The following is an 18,397-nucleotide window of genomic DNA, read 5'->3' on the forward strand; positions in this document are numbered from 1 at the left end:
ATAATAAATTCCCATATATTTCCCCCTTTAGGTAAAACCGATGATGTGAAGGTGTCGGAGAAGGGACGTCTCTCACCGCGGCCCAATGGCCTCCACCGCTCCCCCTCCGACGTGGGACGCAACAGCGGAGACGAGACAAAGAAAGCGTCCCTCACCACCAGCCGGGCACCAACCACAAACGCTCTCACTCACACACTTTCCGACTCGCAAACATCTCGCACTCCAACCAGCAGCTTTGGCTTTAAGAAGCAGGGTTCTGGGCTCGTAACCTTGGTAACCGCCAGTGGGGCCACCATCACCAGTGGCTCTGCAACTTTAGGAAAGATGCCGAAATGCGGTGCACGATCGCTGGCGGGTGGACTGAAGTCTGGCGACTCTATGCTGGGTCATCACGACGACGGCTTCCTCCCGATGAGCGCCCGCTCCACCCTTCAGTACCGAAGCTTGCCCAGACCCAGTCGCTCAGGCTCAGTGGCTCGCAATGGAAACCGCTCATCCACCAGCAGCATTGAGGCTGCCGTGCTTTCTGTCACCTCCCACGGAAAGAACTCGATGAGCATTGCAAAAACCAACGGCTCCGGAGCTCTATTGTCTAACCAGACCGACCGGGAGAAGGGCGTCTCTGATATCGACAGCATCCGGAGTGGACTTCTAAGTGGCGGCGCTGCAACGGTTCCTGTGTCGGGGAGACAGCAGGTCTCATCCCCTACGCTCCGCAGGTACACACACACACATACACGAAACACAGCTTTGCTTGTTTTGTCGGTAATTATAGTGACACTCTGATGAGAGACTGTTGAGCAGAGGAGTCAGGGCCACTTGTGGGGGCTTGAATTGACTCACTTACAGTAGTCACACACACACATACACAGAGCGAGGCCTGCTTCACCAGCTTAATCACGCTCAAAATGACCTACACATCACATGTGCGGACTTGTTTCCACGTGCACACACTGAGGTTAAATCAGGCCGTGGTGAAAAGCAGACTCTGAGCTGTGTGGATCAGCTGCCAAGCCTCAGCTTTGGAGCCACCGTGGGGGAGGGTGTGGCTCGGGGGGTAACAGGAGCCGAGTCTTACCTCAGCGTTCCGGCCTCATTAATGTCAGACAGTGATAACTCCTCAAAGTGTAGTAACAGTGCCCATCGTCGCGCCAGTTGTCACAGGAGACAATTTAACATGTGTGTGTGTGTGAGTGTGTGTATCTCTCTCTCTCCCTGTCTGTGTGTGTGTGTGTGTTGGCCCTGAGTCAGAGTGGCTGACTATACCTTTCCTGGATCTGTTGCGCGTTCTTTTTAAAAAAGTCAAGTCAGCACAGAGACGTAAAAGATAAAACGTGATAATCCCATCCCTGCATTCCATCTTCCATCTGCGAAAATTGCCTTCCAAACTTTTCCATTTTGGAAGCTGATATAGTTTCATGAGCTTCTCACTTATTCCATGATAATTAAGAATCAGTTTTACTGTCCACCATATTTCATTCAATAAAGTAGATTTCATTCCATTGGTTGAAAAATGTTTAATTCACAACTGATTCATCCTCATTGATAAAGATTCGAACTGTTGCTGTGTCCCCTGAGTTATGCTTCCATTTGGTCCACCTGCAGGTTGTTTGGAGGGAAGGCCAGTAAACAGGCGCCTGTCACCACCACAGAAAACATGAAGAACTCCACTGTGATATCGAATCCTCATGCCTCCATGAATCATGTGTCCACGTTGGTGGAATCTCCAGACGGGGGCCTGGGTGACAGCGAGACCAGCAGCCCCATGTTTGGTGGCAGATTACTGGGATCAGGAACTGGAACGCTGGGCAGTGAACAGGTGAGCAGAATTTGATACAAATATTGCTGATGAACCAGAGGCTTTCACAGGCAAAGTAGGATGTAGATGAGTGCTCAATATTTCTTTAGGTATAATGGCCTAAGAAATTGGAGGATTTTGTCATCCACGCCCTTAAGGTTTATACTGGTTTGTGTTTACCTGTTTTAAGAGGATCATTGGGCTTGTGAGTGGAAAAGCTCATGACCCAGCTTTGGCAGGGAAACAGACTAAACTCTGTGTAACCAGGTGGCGTTGATGCGAATGACAGTTTGCTGTTCGGATGAGCTTTGCAAAAACATGTCTGCTCACACAGAAGGTAAAATAATCATTGTGAACTCTGCGGAACTCTGAGGTGACTCATAGGTTTTTGGTCCATGTTGCAGGTTCAAACGTTCATGGCATGTTAATGTACCTTTACCAAATATAGCATTGTCATTAACATCATTGAGCTTAGTTTCTTCTTGCCTCTCACCAGGCCTCCAGTCCTGGCTCAGTCTACTCCTCCACTGGACCCTCGAACAGCCTCACCTGGGGGACCACCTTCAGCGGCTCGTCCGCCCAAAGCAGAGAAAGCACACTAGGTGGCCACGGTGGGACCGGCAGCATGGGCTTCCCCTCGGTGAGCAGCATGCACACCAGCAGCGAATCCATCGACATGAGCCTGGGGAGCGCTGGTCACGGGAACCACAGGGAGGACGTGCTGTCTGCACTCGGACGCAACGGCAGCGTGAAGACTGGCGTGTCTGAAAGGTGAGCGGACATGAATGTTGTCTCTGAGTAACTGATGCATCAACAACTCGCATGATGGTCACTCAAAGCAAACATTTCACCGCGGGTGAATCCACACCTCAATAAGTTTGTATGAAACTGCTAGTATTGCCTTTGTTTGTTTTCAGTAACTTCCAAAACATCAACTCAGGATGATGTCATTGTCAATGTCGCTCTTGTTGTTTTGGTGGCCTGCACTCAGGACGGACAGTCTCTGGTGCCTCCTCTCAATTACCGCAGTAATTGTGGTCGTCGTAGCAGATTCCACTGTGACAGGCCGACTGTGTCATGTGACAGGAATGTCTCACAGGACACTCAATCTCTTCTGAAGTTTTTGGCGTCAAAGGCCATGACATCATCTTCTTCGCTCCATGAACTTCATCTTTGATGAGTCTGAACAGAAGCAGTATTATTGACTTTATGCTCTGGTTCTCTGTTTGCTGTTCGTCCTGCCCCTGTCAGCCCCCCCTCCTCCCCCTCTGCTAGCCCTAAATTCAGCCGAAACACCCTGCCTCGGAGACAGGACAGGTAATTGTACCTGTGTGCTGTGTCGGGCCGCTGACTGCGAAGGTTCCTAAAAAACACCACCGCTGCCACATAGAGCGTAAAAGATGGAAGCGTCAGGTGTTGCGTTTTGTAGCTCTGTGTGGTAGCTCATGGTTATTTTAGGAGTCTCCTGCCTTACAGTCAATGAGGTGCCAGGGTGTGTAGCTATGCGGCTGTGTGTGAATGTAGACTATTTGTAAAGCTTTGTGGTGCTGCCCCCTGGTGGAAGTTGTGTGTACAGTCCTAATTGGTTTGCCACAGCAAAAATATTATTTAACTGTCTCTCGGCAGTTTGTTTATTTTGTTTCGTGTTTTTTTTTGTTTGTTTTTTTTTTGCTTGTGTGTTTAGAATTAAATTGCTTAGGGATGCACTGATACATACTGCTTTTCAATCAAACAAGTTGTACACCAAAATGAATAAGTTACTTGCAATTCTTTATATATATATGGATAGATAGATAGATAGATAGATAGATAGATAGATAGATAGATAGATGCTGGTATCAGATGGCGCTCCTACTCTTCAGAATAAACCTGAAAACTGTTGCAGCTGTTGGAGCCCCTGTAGTGTCACTGTAGTGTATATTTTGAAGCCTCTGTGTGTGTATCTCACAGTGAAGGGCTGGCGAAGCTTCTTGAAACCGTGTCCTCATTTTCAGAGCTTAGCAGGTGGCGCTCTTGGTTTATAAATGATGGAAGGTGACATTGAAATAGTTGTTTGAAGCCAATTATTTTAGAGCAGAGCGCACCATCTAGTAGCCTCTGAAAATAAGGTCACTGCTTCCTGAAGCCTCACCTGCTCTCCACTAGATAGCAGTATTCAGTCTATACAATCACCAATGCTGTTTCTATAATCTGCATCAATGCATCCCAGTCGAGTCCTGCCTCCACATGTTCCTTTGCCTCCCTCGATCCCATGTGCCTGCCCTGTCTGAAGTGTTTCTCTCCCACAGCGGGCCCAACTGTGGCAGAAACACTCTGCCTAAAAAGGGACTCAGGTACTGACATCACTGCCTGCTGGACACTCCAACACACCAACGTCTGACACTGTCCTTTTGTTTTTGCTCTCTGGTACTCGTGCTTGTCAAATGCTTTCGGACATCCGTGTTTGGCACTTGTGCTGTTGTGCTGTGTGGAGGCGTGTCACTTTGTGGTCACTCAAGAGCTGTCAATCTCATCTATTGGCTTGATTCGGGGCTACTGTTTGTCTGCTTCTTTTCTGCGTCTCAGCTGACCTGAGCGTCAGTCTCACTTCCTGATTGGTGCTCTGTGGTTCCAATATCTGCTACATCAGATCCCGACACATAATCTTTGGGGTTTGAGGAAGAAAAACAATGATTAAAGTCATAACCAAAATCCGAATCCACATTGACTCGCACGCCTTTCTTAGCATCTTTACTGAACATCATCTTTGCAGGTACGGTCCGACGCCGCAGCTGCGAAGCCACGAGGAGGCTCGTGATTGGCTACGCTCGCACTCCACCAGTGGGCTGCAAGACTCGGCCAGTAACTCACCCTTCTCCCCTGGATCCAGCCTCACGTCTCCCTCTGGCACTCGCTTCAACTTCGGACAGCTCGGTATGGCTGACATTTATTTTGAAACTCCAAACCACAAAAGTAATTTGAATTTGGGCTTTGACATTTTTAACTTGTCAGATAGTAAAAGCAGCTTTTGTTTGGTGTCACTTTCTCATGAGTCAAAGTGAGTCAGTACTTGACTCATGGTTGTGCAAGAGCAAGTGGTAGAGAAAACTGTTTCCTTTTCCTCACAGTCGATGTAGATAAAAGCGTGTTTTTTTGGTCCAATGTGTACGGCATCTAAGGAGGATGAAGACGCAAACTTGTATCCACAAAAGCAAAATCATTTTTTCATCCTTCCACACAGATATTAGTCCTTTATATTGCATCTGGTTCATCAGTAGATCTAGATCATGATCGTTGCTTTTCTCTCTCAGCGTCCAGTCCAACTTCCACTGCTCAAATGAACCTCACTGGCCATCGCAACAACAGCCTGACCAATCAGGACGTGTCCTTTGACTCCTGCACTGATAACCGGCTGAGAAACTCCTGCATGTCTCTGGACGAGAAGACCCGCACCATGAGCCGGTCCGGCTCTTTCCGAGACGGCTTTGAAGAAGGTAAGGACGACAGGGGGCGATTGTGCTGTTACCTTCTGGACGGGAGCTGGAAATTTGATTAGGCGTTATTCTCTTAAAATACTCCTCTTCCCCTTTTCATTCGTAATCCTCCAGCATAATTCCACATTTCTGCTCTAAATTAATGATCATTTCATTTGTTTGGAGAACATCAGAGAGGATTACCCCTGCCTTCCTGGTAAAACCTCTCGAGCCGCTAAGAAATCCGTAATCTGCTTGAGTTGGCTTTGTTTTGTTCATAAGCTTGTTTTTTGGGGGGGAACAAGTGCGCTGCTGGTTTTTCCCACCAGAAAGCAGCTGAGACCAGTCTGCTCCACTGGAATCTACTCAATCCTTAAAGCCTGAAACCTTTGTTTATGTGGTGCACACTGAACAGTTGGGGGGCACTTTTGAACAATGCTCGGATCAATAATTAAATATGTCTCCTTTTGAAGCATGCTTATCAAACTGCCTTCATTAAGTTATTGCCCATTGATTCATCACATATAGTCCGATAGTATATGTTCATGAGGCCAAGCTGTTTAGATGCAATACGGAATTGTAAGTCACATCATTGAAAAGTGACTTCAAAAGTATTAAATGAAATTGCTGATGAATTATTATAAAATAACGAGCTTGCCCTTTAGACAAATCTCACTTTTCCTCCAAAGTATAGTCTGAGTGGAAACCGGAGCGGCGTGAAGATCATATCCAGCTATGGTGAAACACCCTCCAGGATCAGCTGTTCATCTTCCTCAACTGAAATCTGAGAGTTTTGCTGCAACATTATCCCGTAACATGACATGAATGGCTTGTATTTGCTGAATGATGTAGTTTCTTTCAAGAAATTCATCAGTCATCATTTGTCCAGCCCTGCTCACCTTCATTGAACTGTTCTGAACTACTTCACACAACGCAGCTTCAGCCAGGGATCGACCATTTAATCCTTAGATGAGTGTTCTTCTTTTAGATTTGAAAATTCAGGCTTAGAAAAAATTTGTTTATTGACCAACATTAGTGTTTTATTCAACTGATGTTTGGAGAGTAAAACTCAAATGAGCAAGTTTGATTTAAACTGCAGCCAGTCAGCAGCTTATTTGAAGGTATTTAAGACGCTCTTTTGGTTATCAGACTAATGTGCAAAGTGGGAATGAGAGGTTGAGCGCGCACCTATGGTGTGTCCTCATATGAATCTCTTCTCCCTCTCGGAGCGACAGATAATTACAGGTTTCTAAGTGAGAGGCGTGAGAGCGGGGAGATACAAGAAACCATCTACTTAGCTTTCTCTCTCCAAGTGTGAGTGCGTGCCACACACATGAACATGAGGGGGGGTGAGGAGGCGACTTGCTCGTGTATAGAATTACCTGCCTGTGGTTTGACTGACAGGACAAAAGTCACACTAACCGCCAAACACTTTGTCGTACCTGACCTGCTGTTTGACATCGACACAGAGTTACGCTATCACTTCACACTATCCGCTTCACCATACTCACACACACACACAAACCAGTTTTTTTGTCTTGTACTTTGGCAGGTAAACATTATATATTCCATTAAGTCTCATTTGAACTTTTACATCATGTCCAAACCACAGAGTGAGACTGTTGAAATGTTTTCCACCGCCGCACCTTTCTGTCTCCAACGAAACAAAGGTGAACATCTGTGCTCTTTTTTTTGGCCTTGAGAGAGCAGTGGTTTTCTGGGTCCAGTCCAACTTGTTGGTGTGGCCCGATGGCGTCACAGCTGCTGATCCTTCCTAATCGGCTGTCAAGCAGGAAACAGTGGTGCCGTTGTGGCCTGAACTTTCATGTGGTGATTAGTGGCTGAATCATTAGCAGGCTAGTGCTCAGCCTGTCATTAGATACACCTCCGTTTGTTCTGGATTTATCTTTATGACGACTGAGCTGCGCGCGGTCTCATCCCAGCACAGTGCTGAGTCAGCGCATGGTGGGTGGCTAGTTTGATTCGCTCTCTAATAACTGGCTTTTTTGTGCCCCGGCAGTTCACGGATCATCCTTGTCTCTGGTCTCCAGCACCTCTTCCATTTATTCAACGGTAAGTCAAGTTTGTTTGTCAAACTCCGCATAAATCAATCACTTTTTTTATTGAAATATTTATTGGACAGAAATGTGTGTTCTATATAATGTAGTCGTCGGTTGAAGCAGAACTGCTCTTTTGGTTGCTGAAGCTTTATCACCTTTAGAATTTTGAATTATGCACCACCTCTGTCTCTAAACAATCATTATGTTCTCATTTAAAACGTGTTTACTGGTCTACAACTGAGCATGTGTTACACCTGGTCCACTTGTAGGGCAAAACAACACGGTCCGTGCCAGGCCCTGCTGAAAGCGTGTTTCACTTTATCTTCTCCAGTGTCATATTTGAGTTGGCAGGCTCACAGTCACACATTTACCTCGCAGTCCAGACTCATGTACAAACACAGAAACGTCTGGCAGTGGCGTTACAAGCGAGCTGGAGGGCAGTACAGGGCAGCAGCCAATCAGAGATCAATGCTCCCCAGCTTAGCCCCGCCTTCCCCAGTCAGACGTTCACTCCTCACCTGAGCAGGTGTAGCACACATATTCTTAGTCTCTGCATTGGAAGGTCCCCTGAGCCCATGAGAAATCAGAGCTGAGGCAAAAATGATGGCGACTTTATCTCTCACCGGCACCGTCACGTCCTGGCAGCAAACGGTAGGAGGGAGAGGAGGGGAGGTGGTGGCGATAACCGTGTTATTATGCTGCGTGTGTACTTATTATAATGAGTGGAATATGACCGGGAGACAGAGCGTCTCAGATGCTTTGCTACTCATTCACTGAAAAATCGTTAGGATTTAGGTCGGCGGCAACAACTCAGGTGAATTCTAATCCATGTAAATGAAGCAAGTGAGGTGTTTGATTTACCTCTCTGGGACAACCAGTCTGAGTGGCTGCTCAGTTGATGATGACTGACAGTGTCGTCTGGGTGCCTGTGTCATGTGGAGACAGGAGACAGTGGCACACATGCACAGACACACACACAAACTGTCACAACCCGTCTGAGGCAATGGGTGTGTGTGTGTGCTCAGCCGCAAAATCATTATGAACCAACTGCTTCTCTTTGTTGCGTCTGGGACTGAAGAGCCGGCGAGTTCCAGATCCAAATCTGTGCAAAAAAGCCAGCACAAACTAATAAATAAACTTTGAATATCATTTGTTTGTAGGTTGATTTTTGAATACCCAAATTTTAAATTATATTTATAAGTTCAATGAGGACTCCTAGTTTCATATAGAGTGGAGGGGAACCGTTAATCCATGGAGAGTGTTTGTCAGTTATCTATCATGTTGTGTCTTTCGAGGCCGCCCACCATGGCAGTATCTAGCTCTAGACTTAATGGTCTCAAAATCTAACTTTGGCACTTATTTTTCAGTATTAAATTGAGTGGTTTTTAAAAATAAGCATAGTTTGAAGTTCATTCTATATTGTTTCTGTTTATATATCTTAGGATTTACAGTGCTATGTTTCTGCTACAGAGTAGTAAACTCACTACAGGAAACTCTTGTTTTGTTTTGGTGTGTTTACATGTAAATGTAGGCGTATGTTGCTGTGTTTTGGTGATCAGCAGCAGGGAGTGACCTGCGTGCGAGCCGTTGCCCTGCGTGTTTTTTTCTCAGTATTTGCTTAGTTTCTTTTCTTACTATTGTTCTGTCAGCAGCCGTCTACACAATAGGTCACATAGATACGTTGGTGAAACGCCTTGAGGAGCATATCCCTGCCTCCCTTAACTCCACACAGCTGCACTTATTTGTCTATAGTCACTCAGTGCGTCTTCTAATAAATCTCTCTTGTGTTTTTTTTTTTATATGCAGAATGAAGAGAAGTCCCAGTCGGAGGTAGGAAGCATCTCCACTCTTTAATTTTCTCTGTGCACTCATTGAACTTGTTGGAACATGGTGGCGTTTTCATACTGGGGTCTTGTTACACGTGTGTGTGTTTTGTATTGTGAGTGACCGTGTAACTCCTGAGCTTCCTCAGCCCTGCTTTGAACCAGCCAGACACTAAAAGCATTTGTGGCAATGTTCTCGTGCGGTGCGTGGGATTTGTTGTACTGAGCCTTGTTGGACAGGTTTTTGATGTTTACATCCTCAGATCCGAAAGCTGCGACGGGAGCTGGATGCTTCCCAGGAAAAGGTTTCTGCCCTGACAACACAGCTGAGCGCAAATGTAAGTGGCCTGAATTATTTACCCATTTATCTTGTCCATTTTGACTTGGGGATCTCCTCCAATGACATTTTACAGTTTTAAAATCTGCCTAATCTTAGTGATCGGTTGTTTCAGTCTGTCAGTTTTTTGCTTTTTAAAACATTAGTTGTGCTGTTGCTTTTGTTGAACATACCAGGATGTGCAGTTTCAGCTGTTAGGAAATAGAACAAAACAACATTGATAAGCCACTATTGAGATCCTTGCAGCCGCCCCACATTGCACAAGTCCCACCACGTCGCCTGCCTTATCATCTGCCTGAGTCACAGGTGAATTAGAGATTGAGGTGGAAGTGTTGGATTACAGCAAGGAAGGATCGTCTCAAATGCAGACTGAAGCTTTTCAGCTTAAGTGTCCAGCAACCCTCAGAGAGTGTGATGCGGTTGTTGAAAGACAAGGAGACAGTGGATTAAGTCGTGGGGGGTCAGGCAGTGTGGAGGAGAGGGCCTTTTCATATATTTAATGACACACTGCAGTCGTGGCAAATCACGCCCCCTCAGGCTGAAGATGATCCGCTGCAGCACCAAATCACTCCACGCTGACTGAACACACACACAAGGCTGAAATCATCAGGTGTTAGATTTCTCCAAAATGATGTGCACGGCTTATCAAAAGGTGTGAGATAAAAATGGCTTCAATCGTCATTGTGTTTATTTGGTTAGCTGTGTTATTTGTTGTTATAAATGATTTTATTCATTTATTTTGAAGTCATTGTTAATTCCTGACCGTGTCAACATGTCTTAGCAATGTTTGTACTCCAGACAAAATGAACCAAACGTGTTAGCAAAGCATTTATTGGACTTGACACTGCAAATGACAATAAAGATTCTGGCCCCCAGGCTCACCTGGTGGCAGCATTTGAGCAGAGTTTGGGCAACATGACCATCAGACTGAAGAGCTTAACTCAGACTGCAGAGCAAAAGGTGAGGAGCCGCCCTCTCAAAGTGTAGTTTTCCACTGTCTTGACTTTTTTGTTTGGTCTTATCTTGGTGTCAGGACTCTGAACTGAACGAGCTGAGGAAGACTATAGAGCTGCTGAAGAAGCAGAACGCAGTCGCTCAGGCCGCCATCAACGGGGTTATCAACACACCAGAGCTCGCAACAAAAGCGGAGAGAACAGGTACGGACAACAGGGTTCACAAGGAGAATAGCGCCTGAGCTTTAAATACAAGTAAATTAAACAATGGCTGCAGGAGAATGAGGCTGTGATCTAGTCCTTTTTTTGAGTTAAAATATTTATGATAAATTAGAGGCTCAGGATTCTAACAATGACATGGTGAATATTTTGTTGGCTACCACGTGTCTGCAGTACTTGTTTTGCAAAAGTGTTTCTTGCAGACGTGTAGCTGGGATAGATTCCTGCCCCCTGCAACCTTGCACAGGGCAGGAAATGAATGAACATGGTGAGCAAAGGAAATTCCCAGACACCAACTTCAACTAACTCATTTTCCAGCCGGAACCAACGGCAGCTCTCAGCAGCAGAATGCGCAGCCAGACCTCCGCATCAGGAGGCAACACTCGTCGGACAGCGTCAGCAGTGTCGCCAGCGCAACCAGCCACTCCAGTGTGGGGTCCAACATGGATGCTGACGCCAAAAACAAGAAGAAGAACAAAAAGAACTGGGTAAGAAATCATCCCAGAAAACAAGGTCCAACAAGAACAAGTGGATGATGAGTGACTTGCGTCTTTGTTTTCTCTTCAGTCCACTTTTACTGGAGAAAAGGTGAAAACATTTAGGGGATTAGTTGATGTTGTCTTGAGTCAGGCGATTACCACTGGCATTTAGATGTCTCCAGGGCAGGTTTATAGTTGACGTTGAATTAAGTGGTGTCGTAGGATTTACCATGACGCATGTTTAACTTTAAGGCATCAGTTCATTTGCCCTTTGAATAAATATGAATCAGTCATGATTCATGTGTTAGCTCATATGCACCGTAGCTTCCCAGTGCAAATCCATGTGTAACTGCTTCCTGCGTTAACACTCGCTTTACCTGCATGTTAGTCACTGAAGATGGATGCGTTTAGTGTTCGCACAGTTTTGAATCTTCTGAGTCACTGCGCCACCTGATGTTTATTTATGAATTTGTGTCAATCTATTTGCTCCCTAAGACCTTCTCATGCACCGCTGGACAAGTCCCAGATGAAGAAGTATGCAGCTTCCTGTGTTGGTCAGATGTTTTTGTTAGTTGCGTGCGGTGGTCCGGTAGTGGTCATGTGTTCAGTTCCTAGCATTAGGTGGAAGCGATAATAAACAACCTCTGAGTTCATGTGTCTGTGTGTGTAGGCGGTGTGCAAGGGCACCGGTGTGTTTGTGTAGATAAGAGCCAACATGACGCTCCACCATGCTGGTGCTTCTTTGTGTCTTCGTGTTGTAGAGTGCATAGGGGTCCTGTAATGGACTCCGAAAAGAGCGTTCCGCTCCTGGTGGCTGTGATGTAGCCTTAGCTGGCAGCTGGTTGGAAGTCGTCGGGAGGGGTCTGCTCCAATCTTAACACACTAACACAGCCCATGTGAACATTGTTTTGTCTCTCTGTCTTCCTTCGCTTCGCTTCATGTGGCAGGTCTATGAGGTAAGAGTGCGAGAGGAACCAGGAAGCATCGCCTCCCCTGCACTCCTTTCTCGGGTCCGAACATCTGTCTCTTCCCTCCTGCTTTCCTAACTCCCTCCTTCTAAACCTTCTTTGTCAGCACCTTCTCTCTTTGATGAGAGAACTGTGACGTGTCTGACTGACGCACATATTACCTTGTTGCTGTTGTTGCACTTCCAGTTCGTTTTTTAGGCTTTTGTGAAAATCTCAAGGTGGATTTCAACTCGCATTAATTCTCTTAGGAATTGCATGAAGCACTTTTTTCCTCCTCCACACTAACAGTGAAGTAGTTGTCACTTTTCTCACCACTTCCTTTCACCTGCCCTGCTTCCCACATCTACTTTGCTGCTCCTCCTGGCACCACTCTCCTTCCTGTCAGCAGAAATCTCAGGACATCCATCATCCAACTCACCTTCTTTGCTTGTTTTCTTTATGTCTTTCAGCTCCGAAGCTCTTTCAAACAAGCGTTCAGCAAAAAGAAATCCCCAAAATCTGCCTCATCCCACTCCGATATCGAGGAGATGACTGACTCGTCCCTGCCGTCGTCTCCCAAGCTGCCTCACAACGGCGCCTCCAGCGCCACCAGCCTCTTGCTCAGGAACACGCACTCCAGCACCATGTATGTACTGCCGTAGATAGGTGCGGTTAGTGGGGATGAAGTGGGGAAATTGACGTGTTTGTTGGCCTCACAGACTCTCGGAGTGTTTGGACGCTGAGGCGGAGACAGTGATGCAGCTGCGCAGCGAGCTCCGTGAGAAGGAGATGAAACTGACAGATATCCGCCTGGAGGCGCTCAGCTCTGCACATCAGCTGGATCAACTCAGAGAGGCGATGAACCGTATGCAGGTGTGTGGAAGCAGCCGGGACACTGTGATCCCAACATGGCAGTCGGAATAAGTTTTTATTTCTCTCCTGCAGCTGGAGATCGAGAAGCTGAAGGCGGAGAATGACCGCCTGAAGCTGGAGAATCAGGGCAGCAGGACCGGATCCCCGGCCTCCGCCTCCTCTTCTCCTCCCCCTCACACACAAGGTCAAGCAGCGGGGCCCGGTCTGTCCCAGCATAGCCTCAACCTCACCACCAGCGAGTCCACCAGTCTGGGTAAGAGATTGGAAAGAGGAAAACACATCACGTGCGTGGTTGTTGAAAGGGTTGTAATACATGAAGTCAGTTGCTAATAATAAGTACACTCCTTCTGTTCTCCTCAGACATGCTGCTGGACGACATGGGGGGAGAAGGAGGGATGAGAAAGGAGGGACGACATGTGAAGATCGTGGTCAGTCTCGAGCAGGACAGCCAGTGGATAGAGGTAACGCACTCTGGGACATGTTACCTTGGACACTGCTGTTAGCTGAGCTCTACTTGATGATGTTTGTGATCATCACTGCAGGATGGGCGAGCACGTAACTTCCTGATCGGCTGCATCGGTGTCAGCGGTAAAACCAAGTGGGACGTTCTGGATGGGGTAGTCAGACGCCTTTTCAAGGTACGTTGATTGTACGGTGTTTTGCAGAGGCACCTCAGTTGGTTGCCTGAGCACCCAAACATATAGCTTGAAAAACTCAGAGCATTCCTGAGCATTCCTTTTGTGTTGAATATTCCATTGGCTCACAGGAATACATCACACACGTGGACGCAGTGAGTCAACTGGGCCTGAGCTCTGACAGCGTAGAGGGCTATAACATCGGGGAAGTCCACCGACCCAGCAGCCCCAGTGCTGCTCACACGCCCGAACTTCTGCCCTGCGGCTACCTGGTCGGAGACAGCAACACCATCAACATCCAACTGAAAGGTACAGAACTGTACGAGTATCTCAACTTTTGTCATGGAACAGGGCTTGATTCTTAGTGTAGATTCGTGGCATTCATTTTCTTGTTGTCATTAATATAGAGACTGTTCAAGTTATGAGCCACTACACACCATCATAACACCAGCAGTAATTTATAAACAAAAAACTCTAACTACCTTCAATCCAACTGATATTTTAACTCTGAGATACTATAACTCAGAGCTGCCAGCAAAGAAAAATAGTTTTGCTTCAGTATCACATTATTTCGTGACAAATAAATAATTTCATGATACTGAGCGCACCCGAGCAGCGCCTGGATGCTAGGTGAGATTTCAGGAGTGAAGGTGAAAAAACCAAAACTTCCAGTGCTTCCGGCCTCTGGGGTGTCCGCCTTGGCCATCACTTTGAAAGTGGCCCCCTGTTGCCCCAATATTGCTGATCATACACACACGGTATTATGAAATAACACAGGCCCCTGACAATATTATTTTTTGCAGTCATTCATTTGACTTGTCCCTGCAGCACCCAAATTTATCCACTAGATGGCTCACTCCAAACGCATTACTGCTTTGCTCTCTCTTTAAGCTCAAGCCCTTGCATGTGTGGCTTGTACATGTCATTCATAGCAGGTTCATATTCCTTGCTGGTCCTTCCAAACTCGAGTCTCCACGATGGTGTGTGAAAGTATCTTCCCACCTCTGACTCGCGCGCATGTGTGCAGGTGTGCGGAGCGGCAGCGTGGACTCCCTGGTGTTTGACACCCTCATCCCAAAACCGATGCTGCAGCGCTACATCTCCCTGCTGAGGGAGCACAGACGCGTCATCCTCTCGGGTCCCAGCGGCACCGGGAAGACTTACCTGGCCAATCAGCTGGCTCTGCATTTACTCGCTCTTGAGGGACGAGCCCCGACCCCAAATGCTGTTGTCACCTTCAATGTGGACCACAAGTCCAGCAAGGTAAGCCGTCTCCTCTTCCTCGAAGCTGCGCACCGTAATAACAGGAATGTGTCTGTGCCCAGGACCTGAGGCAGTACCTGGCTGGGTTGGCTGACCAGTGCAGTGGAGTTACAGGGACGGAGAGTCCACTTGTGGTCATCCTGGACAACCTGCACCACGTTAGCTCTCTGGGGGAAATCTTCAACGGCGTCTTCAACTGCAGTTACCAGCGCTGGTCAGTTGCCCGGACGAAAAAAAATCAAACGTTACGACCAAGGACATAAATGCATGCACAAATGTGTGAGCTACATCTGGGTGTCGTTGTATATGTGGTCATGGCGGATCAGTCTATCTGTCTCTGTTGTTTGCTTTTCTCTTCAAAGTGAGTCCAGCTTGTAACTAGTCTTTTTTTCTGATTTCAGTCCCTTCATAATCGGCACCATGAGTCAAGCCACGTCATCTGCACCCAACTTGCAGCTTCATCACAACTTCAGGTGAGTGATATCTGTCATATTCAATACGACATCAAGAGAGAAACGTGTTGACTTTACTGGCCAATGTGGTGGTGAGCAGGTGGGTGCTGTGCGCCAACCACATGGAGCCAGTGAAAGGCTTTCTGGGCCGCTACCTGAGGAGGAAGCTGATCGAGGTGGAGATCGGCAGTCGAACTCGCAACATGGAGCTGGTGAAGATCATCGACTGGATCCCGCGGGTTTGGCACCATCTGAACCGCTTCCTGGAGACGCACAGCTCATCCGACGTCACTATTGGTGAGAGAGCGAGGGTTGGGACCACATGGTGATGCTTTTGTGAGCTTCGCCGCGAAGAGATGGCTAACAGCTGAGCTCTTTGGCTTTAGGACCGCGTCTTTTTCTGTCGTGTCCCATGGACGTGGAGGGATCCAGGGTTTGGTTCACTGACCTGTGGAACTACTCCATCATCCCGTACACGCTGGAGGCTGTCAGAGAAGGGCTGCAGGTAACAGACGCACGCCACCGTGTTAAAGTCCAGCTCCTTGAACCCCACCTCTGACTTGCTGCTTGGCGCAGCTGTATGGCCGCAGGGCTGCCTGGGAGGACCCCGCTGCCTGGGTGATCGACACCTTCCCCTGGTCAGCCACACCCACTCCAGCCGAATGGCCCCCCCTGCTGCAGCTCCGGCCCGAGGACGTGGGCTTCGATGGGTTCTCTGCCCCGAGGGAAGGAATCAGGAAGGAGCCCCCTCAGAGCGACAGTGATGCCGATCCTCTGGTGAGGTTATGCTTTGACTGGAACGTAATATGACCGACATTTCAGTGAAGCTAACGCTAACGTGGCGCCCTCAGATGAACATGCTGATGCGACTGAAAGAGGCGGCGACGTCGTCAAGCCCGCAGAGCTACGACAGCGACTCCAACAGCAACAGTCACCAGGACGACATCCTGGACTCGTCGCTGGAGTCCACCTTGTGATTCCTTTTTTGCAGATCTAAAACACTGAACCAACCAGGGAGTCCTAGCTCGCGCGCCAAGATGCAGCCACCTTCATTTGGGTGCTGGTTACCCAATGATACAGAGAGACTTGCTCCCACACTGTGTTGTTTTTGTTGTTTTCCTACACCGCAGTGGCCCGCTGCTCCTTTGGAGAGAAAAGCACAGAGCCTGTCAGTGTTCAGAGGCTTCATCATCATCATCATCGTCATCGTCACGACCTATTGCAGTGAACAATAGCCGCCTGCTGATGGCGACATATTCTCTGTATCTGCATGGACAAGCTGTGGCTGATTTTTACGTCATTTTTGGTCGATGTTTTCAACTTTTTAAAAGGGAAAGGTTTTGTTTGTCAGCAGCTGCCTGTTTTCAGGGTCTCATCTTTTCTTTTCCGTCAACCACAAAGTGTTAAAAACACTGTCTACAATTCTATACGTTAGTATTAGCAAGAGGTGTCATGACCATCGGTCATGATGAAATATTACAGTGACTCGAGACAATTCCATGGGCGTTTACATCTTCATTTGGTGCTGATTCTGTCATTTCATTTGGTTTTAAATAAGTGTGAGTGCTGTTCATCCATGAGGGAGTCATCTTCCTGCCACTCTGGCTGACTGAAATAGATTCATTTTATACATTGAAGTGACTTCAAATCTGATGGCTAATTATGGACTGTGCTTCACGCTTTGTTGCAGTGCTTTCAGCTGTAAAGATGTGAGACCAAAAGGGAACGTTTGTGTCGACAGTGATCCCTTCAACATTTCATAAACTATGAAAGCATCATGATCCCTGAGAGAAACTGGTCATGGAACACACGGTCCACTTGATTTCAAAATCTGCTGTTTGTTTTTTTCCTTTCATGATCATGACATGAACGTTCAGCCCACTCTGGCTGTTGTAGCACAAGTGTCTCGGTGCCGGACTGAATCCTAACAATGCCTTACTCTTTTCTATGTCGGAGATTTGTGCTTCGTAGCTGTTCCACGGCTGTAAACTCTGAGGGCTCGGCATCTCTCGCTCTCTCTCTCTCCTGCGAGGAGAGCGACATCATCATATCAAACATCAGTTACGATTGAGAACTTTTGCTTTTGTATGGACGCATGGCTCAGTGAAGCTGGTGTAAAAACGAGGACCACTCGCTGGTTAGAGTCTGACAGATGGTGCTGCTGGGATGAGAAAACAAAATATCATTATTTATACCTCATCCTTCTCTCATCGCACTAGATTTGTGATGGAAACTGACTGCTGCTTTGTTTATAGTGATTATGACTTGTGGTTGAAGGATGTCGTTCAGCGGTTTCTGTGGCTTGAAAGTGCTAACTTTGTAGCTGAATTCAGGCAGGTGTCCAGTACAGCCTCCATCGCTCCTCAGTGTTTCTCGTCATCGATCCTATGCAAGGTTAAATCGAGGTGTGTGCGTCAGGCTGAGAGTGTTTTTTGACCCCAGAATGGTCACCAGCACTGCCTAAAGCATGAACCGGAGTCCTGTCCGACCTGTGGTTTCGTCCATGCGTGACCTCCACAGGCTTCCTTGTTGTCCTAAGCACAAAGAGAGTTCTATTCCTGCCTGTCGGTTTATTACGTGCGATGAGCTCGATGAATGTTTGCTGTGTACATTTTTATATGTAACATAACTTTTGTAAATACTTAATTATCGTTCAGCAATTTTGATGCCATTTTTCTAGCTGATTTGGTACCGTACTTGAAAATGAATATTTTGTGTACAGTCTCTTTATAATCAGAGCAGGTAGATGCAGTTTCGCTATCGCTGCTCTGTCCAGGGCTCGAAGAATTCAAACTGATATCACTGTAATCGTCTTAAGTTATTGTGATTCAATAAAAAAAATAATGGTTATTTATGATGGAATTTGGTGTGAATTGTTTCGTTACTGACTGGAAATGCTTTCATCAGCACCTTAACACCTGAGGTTGTGCAGTCCACGACAAAATCCAAAGATGCAAAATGTTGTCCTTCACCACAATGTATCCGCCGTGCACCATGGATTTTTATTGCTCAAATTGGCTCAGCAAAGTAGCATTTTGAGTAAAAATGTGAGTTTGTCTCAAGCCCTAGAGGGTCTGGTTGTGGCACCCGCCATCTCCCAAGTCAT

The 18,397-nt window shown here is 47.0% G+C and overlaps 1 protein-coding gene across 9 annotated transcripts in view; it reads left to right on the plus strand.

Annotated features, from left to right (window-relative positions):
• Window positions 1-18,139, plus strand: part of nav2a (neuron navigator 2a) — a 140,314-nt gene extending 122,175 nt beyond the window's left edge. For 7 of the 9 annotated variants that reach the window (XM_053864278.1, XM_053864275.1, XM_053864276.1 and 4 more), the window contains 26 exons: window positions 32-719; window positions 1,606-1,819; window positions 2,295-2,569; window positions 3,050-3,115; window positions 4,087-4,131; window positions 4,551-4,711; window positions 5,089-5,271; window positions 7,271-7,323; window positions 9,117-9,140; window positions 9,397-9,471; window positions 10,347-10,430; window positions 10,504-10,627; window positions 10,961-11,130; window positions 12,539-12,714; window positions 12,788-12,941; window positions 13,014-13,194; window positions 13,302-13,402; window positions 13,484-13,579; window positions 13,708-13,885; window positions 14,604-14,839; window positions 14,902-15,053; window positions 15,241-15,312; window positions 15,392-15,588; window positions 15,678-15,796; window positions 15,868-16,068; window positions 16,143-18,139. In XM_053864278.1, the coding sequence (XP_053720253.1) occupies window positions 32-719; window positions 1,606-1,819; window positions 2,295-2,569; window positions 3,050-3,115; window positions 4,087-4,131; window positions 4,551-4,711; window positions 5,089-5,271; window positions 7,271-7,323; window positions 9,117-9,140; window positions 9,397-9,471; window positions 10,347-10,430; window positions 10,504-10,627; window positions 10,961-11,130; window positions 12,539-12,714; window positions 12,788-12,941; window positions 13,014-13,194; window positions 13,302-13,402; window positions 13,484-13,579; window positions 13,708-13,885; window positions 14,604-14,839; window positions 14,902-15,053; window positions 15,241-15,312; window positions 15,392-15,588; window positions 15,678-15,796; window positions 15,868-16,068; window positions 16,143-16,268 (4,151 nt within the window). In that variant the 3' untranslated portion in view covers window positions 16,269-18,139. The remainder of the gene's footprint in view (window positions 1-31; window positions 720-1,605; window positions 1,820-2,294; window positions 2,570-3,049; window positions 3,116-4,086; window positions 4,132-4,550; window positions 4,712-5,088; window positions 5,272-7,270; window positions 7,324-9,116; window positions 9,141-9,396; window positions 9,472-10,346; window positions 10,431-10,503; window positions 10,628-10,960; window positions 11,131-12,538; window positions 12,715-12,787; window positions 12,942-13,013; window positions 13,195-13,301; window positions 13,403-13,483; window positions 13,580-13,707; window positions 13,886-14,603; window positions 14,840-14,901; window positions 15,054-15,240; window positions 15,313-15,391; window positions 15,589-15,677; window positions 15,797-15,867; window positions 16,069-16,142) is intronic. The other 2 variants (XM_053864277.1, XM_053864279.1) reach the window with 2 other exon arrangements.
• The last annotated feature ends 258 nt before the right edge of the window (window positions 18,140-18,397 follow it).

Source organism: Synchiropus splendidus, chromosome 5 (assembly GCF_027744825.2).
Source record: "Synchiropus splendidus isolate RoL2022-P1 chromosome 5, RoL_Sspl_1.0, whole genome shotgun sequence".
NCBI classification, from domain to species: domain Eukaryota; kingdom Metazoa; phylum Chordata; class Actinopteri; order Syngnathiformes; family Callionymidae; genus Synchiropus; species Synchiropus splendidus.